The 13,421-nt window shown below is 34.9% G+C and overlaps 1 protein-coding gene across 2 annotated transcripts in view; it reads left to right on the top strand.

The window, feature by feature from the left end:
* Positions 1-10,099, top strand: part of LOC149800953 (phosphorylated adapter RNA export protein-like) — a 36,281-nt gene extending 26,182 nt beyond the window's left edge. For both annotated transcript variants that reach the window (XM_089955027.1, XM_089955026.1), the window contains exon 6: positions 8,239-10,099. In XM_089955027.1, coding sequence (XP_089811153.1) covers positions 8,239-8,509 — 271 coding nt within the window. In that variant the 3' untranslated portion in view covers positions 8,510-10,099. The remainder of the gene's footprint in view (positions 1-8,238) is intronic.
* Positions 10,100-13,421: the final 3,322 nt, after the last annotated feature.

Here is a 13,421-nt window from a genome sequence, read left to right as displayed (position 1 = left end):
GATTGTCAGAAGAGGAGTGAAAGTATCTTGCTGGTGTGTACACATCACATGGATGAGGTTGGATAGGTATGTTGGACTGGAGTACATCAATAAAATGTAGCATAGAGAACAAATTTTGTGCTTGATTCAGGATCGAATGGATAGCCAGTATGGTACAGAACAGGGTGTTTGTGCTCAGATTGTGGTACTCTACGGATGATCCGAGCAGCCATGTTTTGAAGTTTCTGGAGTAGATATTGAGACGAACCAGACAGAATTGAGTTACAATAGCCCAGTCTTGAAAGTACCAATGAACACAAGTGTTTCAGAGGCATCAACTGAAAGATATTTGCGAATGGAGCTGATGTGTCTCAGCTCAAGATATGCAGCCATGCATACGTTCATGACATGTTGGTGCAGTGAGAGAGTACTGTCGAGTAACACCTAGGTTTCATACTGACTGTGAATCTAATGTTGGTGTTGCTGATATTTATTGTTTGAGGTAAAGTATGTAAATGAGAAAGTCCATGTGTTGTGATCAGAATGGCCTCAGTTTTATCATCATTCATCTGCAGCTTGTTACATGTCATCCATGATTTCACATCAGAAATGCACTTCTCTACACCTTGGATGGTAGCATCAGCTTCAGTTGGGTGGCTAGATTTGTATATTTAGGTGTCATCAGCATACAGTTGGTGAGACATGGATGATGATCTATGACACTTGAGAGTGGCTGAGTGTATAGAATGAAGAAAACAGGTCCAAGAACAGACTACTGCAGAACATCACAACATAGATCAACTGGGCTGGAGTGTATTCCGTTTGCAGACACAATGTGTCCTGTTGACCAAGTAGGACTTGAACCACAGTAAGGCTGTATCATGAATGCCAAATACACGCTGGAGACAGTGAAGTAATATATCATGGTCTATTATGTCAAATGCTGCAGACAAATCAAGGAGGGTGAGGACTGTAATCTTTCTGATATCCAAAGCAGAGAGAATGTCATTAACTACTTTCAGAAGAGTAGTTTCAGTACATTGCTAAAAAGACTGTTTGAATTTAGATGAGATATAAGTTGGGATAGAACAACTTTTCTAAGATATTTTATATGAATGGGAGATTAGAAACTGGCGGTAGTTCTTTAAATCGTTATGATTGAGCGTTGGTTTCTTCAGCAGAGGCTTTATAATGGCAATTTTGAAAAATGGGAATTCCCGGATGAGAGAGAGGTATTAATAACATCAGTTAATTAAGGCAGTATTGGATCTAAGCATTCAAGCAGCAGTGATGTTGGAATTGGATCAAAATCACATGATTTTGGTGCACTCTTCATCACAATTGTATGTAATAAATCTATAAAGATGGGTTCAAATGCTGCTAACAGTTGGTACTGAAATTCTGTATCGCAACTGTATGGTGACGATGAGTCAATTGAAATTATGTTGTCAAGCTATCTCTAATGGTTTGTACTTTGTCAGGGAAGAAATTTGCAAACGGGTCCAGAAGGTCGACTGGAGAGTAAGTAGTTGGAAATGGTGTACATTTGTTTTTTGACATTAGCTTGTTAGTAATTTCTTAGAGCTTTTTGCAGCTGGAACTTTCCGTGATCTTAGTACTGTAGTGGGCTGATTTCGCTGCATGGACTATGTTTGTGATGTTCTTCTGAGCGGCTTCATAGATTTGCTTATGAATACTGAGTCTGATGGAAAGCCTCACAGCTTTACAGCGGTCTCTTTTAGCAGTGTGAAGCTGGTCCCTAACACTGCTATACCATGGAGAACACTTTTGAATTGATACTCTGCGCTTGGTTGCTGGGGCATGTTTGTCAAGCAATGAACACAGGCAGTTATTGAGTTGTTCTGCTGTAGGAGGTAAGCAAGTTGTTAGGTTTGTTTGGATGTCATGCATTAGTTTCGTTCTGTTTATCATACGGAGGTTTCTCAGTAGCAAATAAAGGTGGTGGGTTAGGGACTGATACATCAAGATGGATATAATGCAGAAGTGATCCGATGCAAATTCATGGGATACCAGGGAAGACTGTAGAATATTGCTGTCAGGTCTGTGAAGCATCCAGTCTAAAATGTGACTATGTTTATTGGTGGGTTGGTTAACTGACTGACTGAGGTTGAAAACATGAATGTAATCTAGGAGTTTTGATGTGTATGGGTTTCCAGGACAGTCAAAGTGAAAGTTTAAATCTCCAAGAATCAGGTTGCCACCTATCGTATTTCCATACTTGGAGATTCGGAAATCTGGGGTTTTGTTTTCAGTGCAGAATCCTATAATCTGGATGACCTTAACACTGACTGCATAAATATATAAACCTATGTTAGATTAAAATAAATGTTAAGATACCAACTAGACAAAAAGCAGGATTCAGGAAAACTTTTCATACTCTTGTCCCGATATAAAAATTGGCTGTTCCAAGGAAGACTTTACTACTTATTGATCCCCAAGACGAGTAAATGCAGATTTGCGCCCTGAGAATGTTGTGGTTTTATACACGTGGCAAGCCCAGAAGCCAAACATTGCTTATCATATGGTTCAGCTCTGTAGTTATTATTTACATATGTGAGAGGGACCAGGATTAGGTGAAATTGCATGGGCAACATGTACATAGAATGTTGGCATACCTCTTATGCTGCTTTAAGGTACTATGATTAAAATTTCATTACTTGTGCAAATTGCGGAAACTGTACTATCTAAAGAAAACAGCTGATCAAAATGAACACTTGCCTTTGAAGTCTAGGAAATGAAAATGACTAAGCAGAGCTAGCAATCTTTTGAGAAGTCAGTGAGCGCTAAAACAGGCTGATAACCTGACACACCGGACCCCCTCTAATTTTAGATTCAGCCACATCTGTATTCTTTGTTAGGTGCCCATCAGGCTGATAAAAAAATCTAATTTGCTAGAGAAAACCTGGATTGTTTTGAAGAAATTAGGACATTTATTTTCAAGATGTTGAAAGACTTGTAAATTAATATTTAGGCCCATGTTATGAAGATCTCTACTTATATTTCTATCGTAAGCTGTAAACTTTGTGTACAAAGAAAATCATTTGATCTGTGAATGGAGAACATATTACTTGGTTTACTTTAACATGGTTTTAACAGACATTGATTCTAAAATACTGGGTATTTGTGTGTCATAGACCACCCAGAACAAGTCTATTGGGTTTCGGAATTTTTCCAGCAATTGTTACAACCAGTGCATTGATACCACATAATGCAATTAAGGCTGGCTTGTATACACAACAAGCTGCTGATTGATTACATTATTGTCTTAAGTGTCTGGGCTAAATCTTATAAGATAAAGAGATGAAATGTGGTTGTGTTGGCTTTTGAGAATCTTAGATCACAAAAATCTACTATCCTTTGGCAAAGTTGAGATAAAAATGAAAGACCAGCTAAAAATGATTTCAGCAAAAACGCTTGATATAATGGTCTTATTTAATTGCTAGGGTGCTGTTCAAGATGTTTCAGGTTAATGTTTAATAAATAATAATTCAGCAACATCAAAAATAATTGAACATAATTTTTGGTTTTATTTATTTCATATTTGATGTGTAACAGTTGATAATATTAAAAATGGGGCAATTTTATGCATATGGAAATTGAGTCAGGGCTTGTGAATGGTTTTTTAAATCACCAGCCTTGGGCCTGTGTCTAAATAAATTTTCTTTGAGCACTGGAGGTGCACATCAGAAATAAGGTAAAGCCATATAATCTATAACCTAAATTACACCCATTAATCATACAACAAATTAAACAGAATTAAAGTTTTTTTAAACAATACCTTACATATACAAGGTCATTTTTAAATAACAGAATAACCAGTGTGGAAAACTTTAGATCTTACTTAGCTTAAAAGTCAAACCCAGTATGGAACAGTCAAGAAGTACCATAGTGTCTAAGTTATCAGTTTCTTTTTCTTACTTGTTAGTTGAGAACATGTCGCAGAGGAATGCATCTTTGATTTTTATGCCTGCATATAATGCAAACTAGTGTGACTAAAATGGGCTCACATCATGAAAATTTTATGTTCAGAATGCAGACAAAAGGTAAAAAACCATTTTTGTATCAAGCTTGTTTCTGGTGACAGTATCTGGTTTTAGTAACAGTGTATGTAAATGATGTTGTGATATTTGTCCTGTGTTTAGTTCATTCATAAACAAAAAGAATTGGTCTCCTTTTGATATAAAGGTATGTATAATTTTTAAAGGCATCAACCATTTTCTAAAAATCATTATTTATACAAAAAATGTTGTTATGCAGAAAATGTTACAATTTTTATTCTGTTTTTCAAAAGAATTTCATCAAAATTTGTATTAAGTTCAGTATTTATAGTTCTTACTGGTGATAAATTCTGTGGTTTAGCACAAGGTAATATTTCTTAGATAGCCTCAAAATTGAAACCACTTTTGATTTTAAAAATGCACATTGTCTAAGCCAAAAGGTTAATTCCATTCAGTAATGGTAATAAGTGAACCTAGAAAAAATGAAATTTCAACCAGGTAAAAACTTCGAAAAGAGCTGGAGAATTTTCTTGCAAAACGTTTGGGAACACTGTGTCTTGTTGGTTCTAAATGAAAATGGTGCTGCCTCGATGTCCAGGCCACCAAAAAAGTCATCTTGTTACAGCTACTCCACCAGAATGGATGCTGTATCTAAACAAAGTGACTGGCATTAGCTGTGCATATGGACTTTCAGACAGCAGACTGTGAAAGAGGTTCTCAGCACAGAACAATATTTATACATAGATAAGGAATAGACAAAGCTGAGAAACAATCAACAGATTACTGTTAATACAGCTGTTGAAATAGCTTTTGAGGATTTTGATTTAAATTGAGCTCTGACAGAATAGAGCAGGAAGAAAGGGACGAGGGGTGTCTCCCATCACTCATTGAAATCTCCAGTGTACTTAAGATTATTGTTTTTAAAAAATTCTGGACCAGAAATGTTTCCTTTTTTATGCATCTTGCTTTCTTTATACCATTGTTATTCTAATAGATGCCCTGGGGTTGGTGCAATTTCCAAATGGTGGTGGTGGTGGTGGGGCATTTATTATTAGCATATGTACCATCATCCTGAAATACTGCAAAACACTCTAAAAATTGACTCAGACCCCAACAACAAGCCAGCAACATACAGTTATGTTTAGTGGATATATGTAAAGTCTTTGAAATCGAACTATTACAAGTTTAGTATGAATGTGTCCTTTTATTGGTGTCTGTGTTGATGTTTTTTAATACCATACATCACTCTTTGACTGAACACATTGATAAATTAATTTGTTTTGATTTTTTAACAGCCATTAGATTACTCAAGTATGGTTTTAATTATTTTGGACATATATGGATCTATAAAGCCTTAATAAGGTACAAATTTATTTTTTTTTGTGGAAAAAATGCGGAGGGGAGGTTTTATTGAATAACTACAATAGTACATTTCTGGTAAAGACTTCCCATGATCATGTAGCACTGTATAGGCTTAGTCTTCCAGCATGAAACTTTAATTGCATATTCTACAAACAATAACCTAAAATGAATCATTGGATTATACTATCTGTAATAAGCAGTAATTTAGCTCGGGTGAAATAAAACAGGTTGGTTCCTGTTGAAAGTTTTTCAGTATCTAAGCATGTCTTATTTCCTAATGCTAAAACACCAGAACTACACAACCAAAGTATCATACAAAATTCAATAATGGATGGAAATAGGAATTTCATTGGTTGGAATGAAGTTCATCGGAACATGAATATGCATTCAGCCTTTTCTTTAAAGTCAGTTTTTAGGAACTTCCCAGATATGACCCATGTATCACCAATCTTTAAAAGTTCTGGCAGAAATATAAATCTACCAACAGGCACGAAGCAATTTAAATTTCTTCGTGGATTCAGTGGAGTCTTATTAACATTACCACATTCCAGTGCAAACACTGAAATGACAGAGTCCATTCTGAGGAAAATTCAGGCTAACTGAAGAGGAAAACTGGATCCAGTAACAATATTAACAATGATGCAGGCAGTCACAGATTTAATCTAGGCTATAATTTAGTAATAAAAGCTAAAAATGCTTGTGGTACCTTTAAGGAAAGTATGAAAGAAAACACGTTACTGTGAAAGGGATGATATGTACATTTTAAAATTACAAAATGTGAATTTGTTTAATAGTTGTCATTGGGTTGATTTGCATGGTAAAATCAGACCAATGAAATTCCTCCAGTTTTAAAATCAAGACTCCTGGCCGAAATTTGGAAAATCTCCTGATTTGACCTGTCTTTTCTGTCACATGTACAGTTTGGTAAATATTGAAATATGATCGTTTCGTCCTTGTGTCCACCCCTTCTTTTTAGGGGGTTCTACATCCCCATTACTTTTGTGACAAAGGAGGAGCTACCTCCTTTAGATAAAGTCCTGGCAGCACAGCATCTCTGATGATGTTGAGCAGCCATCTTGAAAATCATGCTATTTGTTCTCCTGAATGTTAAATGATGTCAGCATGGTGGTTTTCACTAAGATTTTGTAATGATTCTAGTTGGTCTTAAATAAAAATTGTCAATCTGATACAGTTAAACCTGTTATGAGCGACCACCTGTCATTTCCGACCAGAATAATGCACATATAAATGCTGTCATGTGCGACCACCTGCTGAACACGACCAGCGACCATGATGTCCTGTGAAAAAAATGCATTTCGCCACTGCTATGAACGACCACTTCACAAAGTAGGGATAAACTCCACCGACCTTTATTTAATCCCTGTAACAATGACCACTTACACCGTTCCCCCCCTCCCCCCCCCCCCCCGAAAGAAAGAAATAGGCTGGCTACCGATATCGGAAATATTTTAGATATGCTTATATTGTTTATATTTTCTGTTGTAAATGAGACTGAAATACATTTTGATTATTCCAGCACTTAGCCTGGTTCCCAGCCTTATTGTTGCTACCACCCCAGTACCTCTATGAACAACCGTATCATGAGAACAGAGACAGACATCACTGACCTTTATGTAATCATTTGTAACAACGACCGCTTGAATAGTAAAGATTGTTCTGATAAAAAACAAACATAAAAAGAACCACAAAAGAAAGATGGAGTCTGGCTTCAGGTTTGTATATAATGAGAGATGGTACAGTTGGTCAACCAGTCTAATGTACATGTCATGAATTGCCATTGTAGTGCCAGAATTAAGGTAGTGGTCACGTATATTGTCTTGTTTTTAGAGTTAATCCATATTGCCCTGTAGTGAATAAAGTCTTTGTCTATTAAATCAGCAAGTGAGAATCATTTGCAGGATTTAATTGACAGTGTTAAAGGTTTGTGATGTATGTTGTTTTTTTCCCCCGATGTTACAGTGATTGCATCCCAATCACCAAGCTGTCGTCTGTTCAAGTTGGTGTGACAGGTTTACACACTTTGTTTACAGAGTCAATTCCTGTATGTCTTTTTTGAATTAAGCTGTTGAATTATGTTTCTGGATAAGATAACTGTTTCTTTTTATTTCATTAATTGTCAGATATGCAATGAACATGTATAGATTTTTCATGATTCCTCTAAGCATAGTCAAAACCATCTTTACAGTTGATGTTACAACTAGGCACTAATAATGTTAACACTTAATAGCTTAATAATAATGGAAGTACCTCCAACTAAAAAGAGAAAAATTTTATTGCTGGAGAAAATAATTATTGTAACTGAAATAAGTGAAAAAAGAGAAGACCACTTGCAGAATAGCAGTATAAACGTTGGTCAAACAAATTTAAGGTGGTATAAAGCAAAAGGAGTAAATCAGAAATGATTTCATATGCTGATACATGTACTTGTGATCTTCAAATGTAAGTATATCTTAGTTGCTATATAATTTTGTTTTCAGATGAATGCATACAATATTTTACCAAGAAATATCACTTAAGAATAGAATATATGCACAGTGATTGTGGTTATTTTTCTTTAAATTGTTCTGAAACTGGACCTTGGAAACATATTTTTGTACAAGCCCAACAAATAATAATCTCACTTTCAACAGTAGGGCTTCTCTCCCAGTCCACAGATTTGAGAACTGATGAAAATGTGGAATTTTCACAAGTCCACATATATATATGCCTATGAAAATAAATGAATTCCCAACAACCTATAGGCATCATTGTAAACACGTTTAATGCTTAACATGATTGATAATAATATGTACTATTTTGGAATTTGTCCATAGTGTACTTTTTCTGCCACAGTATTTATTCTTATTTGTTTTCACAGAAACAGGAAGATTCAAAAAGCCCAAAGGCAGGGTGGATACCAGAATCAGAAAGTCCTGGATGGACCTAGGCGGAATACAAGGAAGGAGAAAGGGAAGATAGAAGCCATGGACAATGATGAGTCAGAGTTGGACAGCGATGCTGAAGAGAGTAACAGTGATTTGGAGGTTGATATAGCACAGGAGCCAGCTAAGAAAGAATCGTATGAGGATCTTAATTGTGCCGAGGAAGATGTTATTGAGATTGGCATAGGAGATGATACAATTGATTAACTTTCAGGATACAGTTTATTAGCATTGATCATTATATTTATTTTGCTCATTCCAGCTGACTGAATAAAACTGATACATGTGAAATGAAAATTACAGGATATATGCTGATTACACTTCTTTATGGATAGCTGTCCTTTATTGGAAATTAGTTTTTGTATGTCCAGGTATTGGTGGATAGGACATGAGAGGTCATATTTAATTTTTACCTAGTTTAGTTTTAACACCCAATTGAAGAGTAATTTGCTTTTTTGAGGTCGTTAGTTTTGTTCCCATTGTTAAAAAAGACATTTTGTACAAGACCTTTTAAAAGTATTTGTCAGTAAACCTAGAATATGCCATGAAGAACTTGTGTCTCTCAATTTAGTACACTATAAACATTAGCTTCGTACGGATAACTGTAACAGAATACAAAATTATAAACTATGTTTCATTTCAGTTTTTAAAATAAAATGCCTAGCTTCATTTGTTGACAAAATGATAAATATTAGTGCATGCAAGCATACAAATTTGAGTTTGTCTTGCCACACATGTGTGATATTTGGCTGCAAGGCTAAAAAAATTACCTGAAAAAGTTATATTGTCATACAAGGACCTAAAAATACAATGATACAGTTTGAACTTGAAATATATAGTAAACATTGTGACCACCATCATCATCCCACCCCCATCTCCATCATGAATGACCATTCCCCAGTTGCAACAATGTTATCCCTACTGACCAAATAAAAGAGAATAATTATCCTCAGATATCTGGTAACGTCCCTATTGGGATCACTTTTCCCCAGTTCATTTACGATCTTTGTTGGGAGAATTTACTGTATTTTGTCAGTATATATGTAAATTTTTGACCTGTTTCTTCACCCTTCAAATAAAGTTACAAATAAATTCATCCATTTTATGACAGCCGTACATTACGCTACTATTACCACAGATTCATTCACTTACTCCTCCGTAAGTTCATTTTACGTGTCAAAGCATTGTAAAGTCGGGTGGAACGTACAAATGTGCATTAGCTGTTGTGCAATCAGGGCTATTTTTTTGTAAAATTCATTATTAGGTAAAGAAATGTCCCATTCCAAGAGGTTAATATTGGTTTTCAGAACAGATGTAAATGTGTATTGTTAAGGAGATAAATAATTGAAAGGTTAAAATTTCAAAGCATTTTAAGTAAAAAAGATTTTGGTAGACAAATTCCTCTGATGTACATTTTTTCCTTTTTTCTACAAGTCTATGACAGAATTTTGTTTGATTTTACATTTTGCTTTCTTATCCAACTGCAAAATTGTATACCTACTGAAAATCTCTCAATGATAAAGTATATTGTATAATTTCATAACATAAACATTATTACATTAAGTTGACTTTTTGTTACATTTTTTCCTTTCCATAAAACATGTAGCATGTATATCATTTGTATATGTGCTCATGTATGATGGAAGTTGCTTTACAAATGGAGAATTATCATTGTAGAAAACATAAATTGTTGTATGAGGTGTTATAGTATGTAAATAAGTGGATGACAATTCTTGCATGTTTGGTATTGTTCACACTTAAATTCAGGTTTCAAATAAAGTTTATATTTTGAATACATTTTGTTTTTGAGAGTGTATTTGTCAAGATCAAAATAAAAACTGTTGGTTTATTCATCCTGCTAACATAATTGGTGCAGAACCAAAGTAGAAATGCTCTCCAGCAGATATGAAGTTTTTATCATTTTTATCTGTACCGTTCATAAACCTAAAGAACTTAAGGGATGAATTGTTGTGCATTGTCTGTCCGTTAGTACAAGTTTGTTATTGCTGCTTCAACTAAAGTACTTGAAGAATTTACATGAAAGTTGACAAACATAATCATCCCAAGGTCTTGCTGGTCCTAAATGAAAATGGTACCAATCCAGGGTTGATCACATCACATAGTTTGACATCCTGGACTGTACATTTTCAGAGTAAAATTTTCCAAAGCGTTGTATCTGAGACAAGTACTTTTTCTCTACTTTAAAGCAAGTTGGGCAAGTGTTATTTTTCATACTTTAATCACTTAATCTACCTTTATCAAGCCAGGCATGTCAACTGGGCATACTGAATACTTCAATCCTGTGATACTACAGTAAGTGGACATTTATAAGTCTCATGTGTGATTTCTATTACTGCTTGACTGCATATTAAGCTAAATAACCATATTATCAATCAAAACACCTGTAACAAAATAAATGTGGTATGATTAATTATTTGTGCTTTTAACAGCCTTGTTATATTATGTTTACTCAATTTAGATACTTGGAGCTGATTGCTCTTTTGATTTAAATCTAGACCACTTGGATGGCCTATTGGTTAGAGCATTGGTTTCAAAATTTGCAAGGTCGCGGGTTTGAACCCTGGCTGAGTCGTACCAAAGACTTATGAAATGGTACTAACAGCTGCCTCGCTAGGCACTCAGCATTAAGAGGTTAGTGTTAGGACTGTTTGGCCCAGTGTCAGGATAATGTGACTGCATGAATGCAGCATGATGCCCTAGTACAAGACATCACTATAAAATGCCACAATGCAGACAATGTAGCAATATAACTGAAAAATTGTTAAAGTAACATTAAAAATCCAAATCTCACAAACACACACATTTCAATCCACCAAGTCAATTTAATGAAATTTATAATTTATGAAAGGCACTTTATCAACATAAATATGTTTCATTTATTAACTGATTAAATGAAAATAATAAGTCTTTAATTGATTTTTAATTGATTATAGTGAGGAACTTTTACATGCAATATAGCTTGATGTGAAGCAATTATCTCAAGCAGTCTGTGTTTGCATTCAAATGACAAAATTCACGTGAAAGTGAAAGGATAAAATGTAAGGCTGCCACTGAGTATGAGGTAACTATTACTCCAAAAAGAGAGATAAGCCAGACTTGAGGCAACAAACAAAATTTAAAATATGACAATGAAGAGATAGAAATATTGGCCACATTAGGTTGATAATTATTCATGGCTTGAATTAATCGACTCTGATGGAAAGATGTTTTGCAGTTATTGCAAACATTATCACAAACTGGCATAGGCTGAAAATTCAGCCAGTGTATTTATCAACTGACAAATTCAGGATATAATCCTGCAGATTTCAGGAGTTATCAACCTCATAAAGCATGTGCAGTACAGTATATGCATGACACCAGCTAGCCTGTGCAGTACAGTATATGCATGACACCAGCTAGCCTGTGCAGTACAGTATATGCATGACACCAGCTAGCCTGTGCAGTACAGTATATGCATGACACCAGCTAGCCTGTGCAGTACAGTATATGCATGAGACTAGCTAGCATGTGCAGAAAAGTTAGAGCTGCTAAGACTCCACTAGGAATTTTAAAAGTAAATGAAACCAAATGAATAAAATGAGAGCTCTCTTTACCACATCCTACACTCTAACCCAGTATGGAAAACCATTTTGTAATATGGAAATGCTCTACTCCAGAAGAACGGCTTAAACATGGTGGTATTTGTAAGAAAAGACAGAGCAAGAGAGTTTGTTCTGTCAGTTGAATGAGACTTGAGAGCAGACATTAGGGAAAGTCTGAATTCAGTAAATTCGTTTCCATTCTTTCCGAATGAAGCTACTATATCCGACCAAGAAATGGTGAATATAAGATACCATGACAATAACAAAAAATAATAAAGTAGGCACTTTGATGAAATATGTACTTTATTTCTTTTGTTTTTAACATAAAATACATTTATCTCTTTGAACCTAAGCGAGATCAAAGTTTTGGGACAAGTAAAACTGTATGTGGGCCAAGTGAATTTTCTGAATTTTGGGTCCTCAAAGAAAATGGTGCTGATCTGACCTCCAATAGGACCACCACAGCAGCCATCTTGAAAATTTTTCTATAACAGAGTTGGTGCTGGCTTTTAAAAAGTTGTCACCAAAACAATCGCCAACCTCAATGTTTTGTTGCAAGGTAATATTATTGACATAAGCAGATATTTAGATAAGTGGTGGTTGGGGGCTGAAAACAAATTGAAATTTCGCATACAAGTGAATCTTTCAAGTGGTGACCTGTTGTCAGTGACTAGAATTTAAACAGGAAAAAGCAATGGAAATATTGATTAAATGAAGACAATTAGTCTGAAATACGCTTGTATATTTGACAAGTTACATTTGAATAGTACATTCCACAAATGTGTTAAAGTACATGTATATGAAAAATCCATGAGTTCGAGTATTAAATATATTAAATCATGTATCGCTCAAATCCTGTTTGAAAGCACAAATAACACATACACGGCAATTAGGTTTTTCTGCACATCTTAGGTTTCTGTCACCAATATTGGCACAAAATTCAACCGAATGACAAAAAAATAAAATACTGCAATGCTTACTATATGAAAAGTGGCATAGTCACTATAACAGTCTGTTCAAAATAATTCTAATTTTGGACACATGGAATACTTCTCTTATGTCTTCATGACTCGAGATATGACAGCCTATTCTGTGCATGGCTTTGAAAAGATGTTGTGTTAATGTATCGGGCTATGGAAATGAAACATTACTTTAGACTATTTCTGTCAGCATTTCAGCCAAGGAACTAGGTTGGTTTATGGCTGATTTTACAAAATTCAACATAACAATGCCAATAAATGGCAAGAGATGTTAAGCAAATCAAACCGGTCTGGTAAATTTTTTTAGTAAAAATTAGCAAAACTTGATAAAAAATAAGCTATTATTTTGAAGAGAAACAACAATGAATAGCATGTAAGGTGTTTTCAACATCTTGCTTACGGGAAAAAAACTAAAGAATTTAGGAACCAACTATAAATCCAGGAGTTTCTTAAGAAGAGGCAAGTTGACATGTGGATAGCAGACAATCAAGTAGGTGTTGGAAAACTTGCAAAATCAGAAACTTGGATTAAGACACA

This window comes from Sinohyriopsis cumingii, chromosome 4 (assembly GCF_028554795.1).
Source record: "Sinohyriopsis cumingii isolate HCF-2022 chromosome 4, ASM2855479v2, whole genome shotgun sequence".
NCBI lineage: Eukaryota > Metazoa > Mollusca > Bivalvia > Unionida > Unionidae > Sinohyriopsis > Sinohyriopsis cumingii.
Note: the sequence above shows the minus strand (reverse complement) of the source record. Positions and strands in the feature narration are given on the sequence as shown.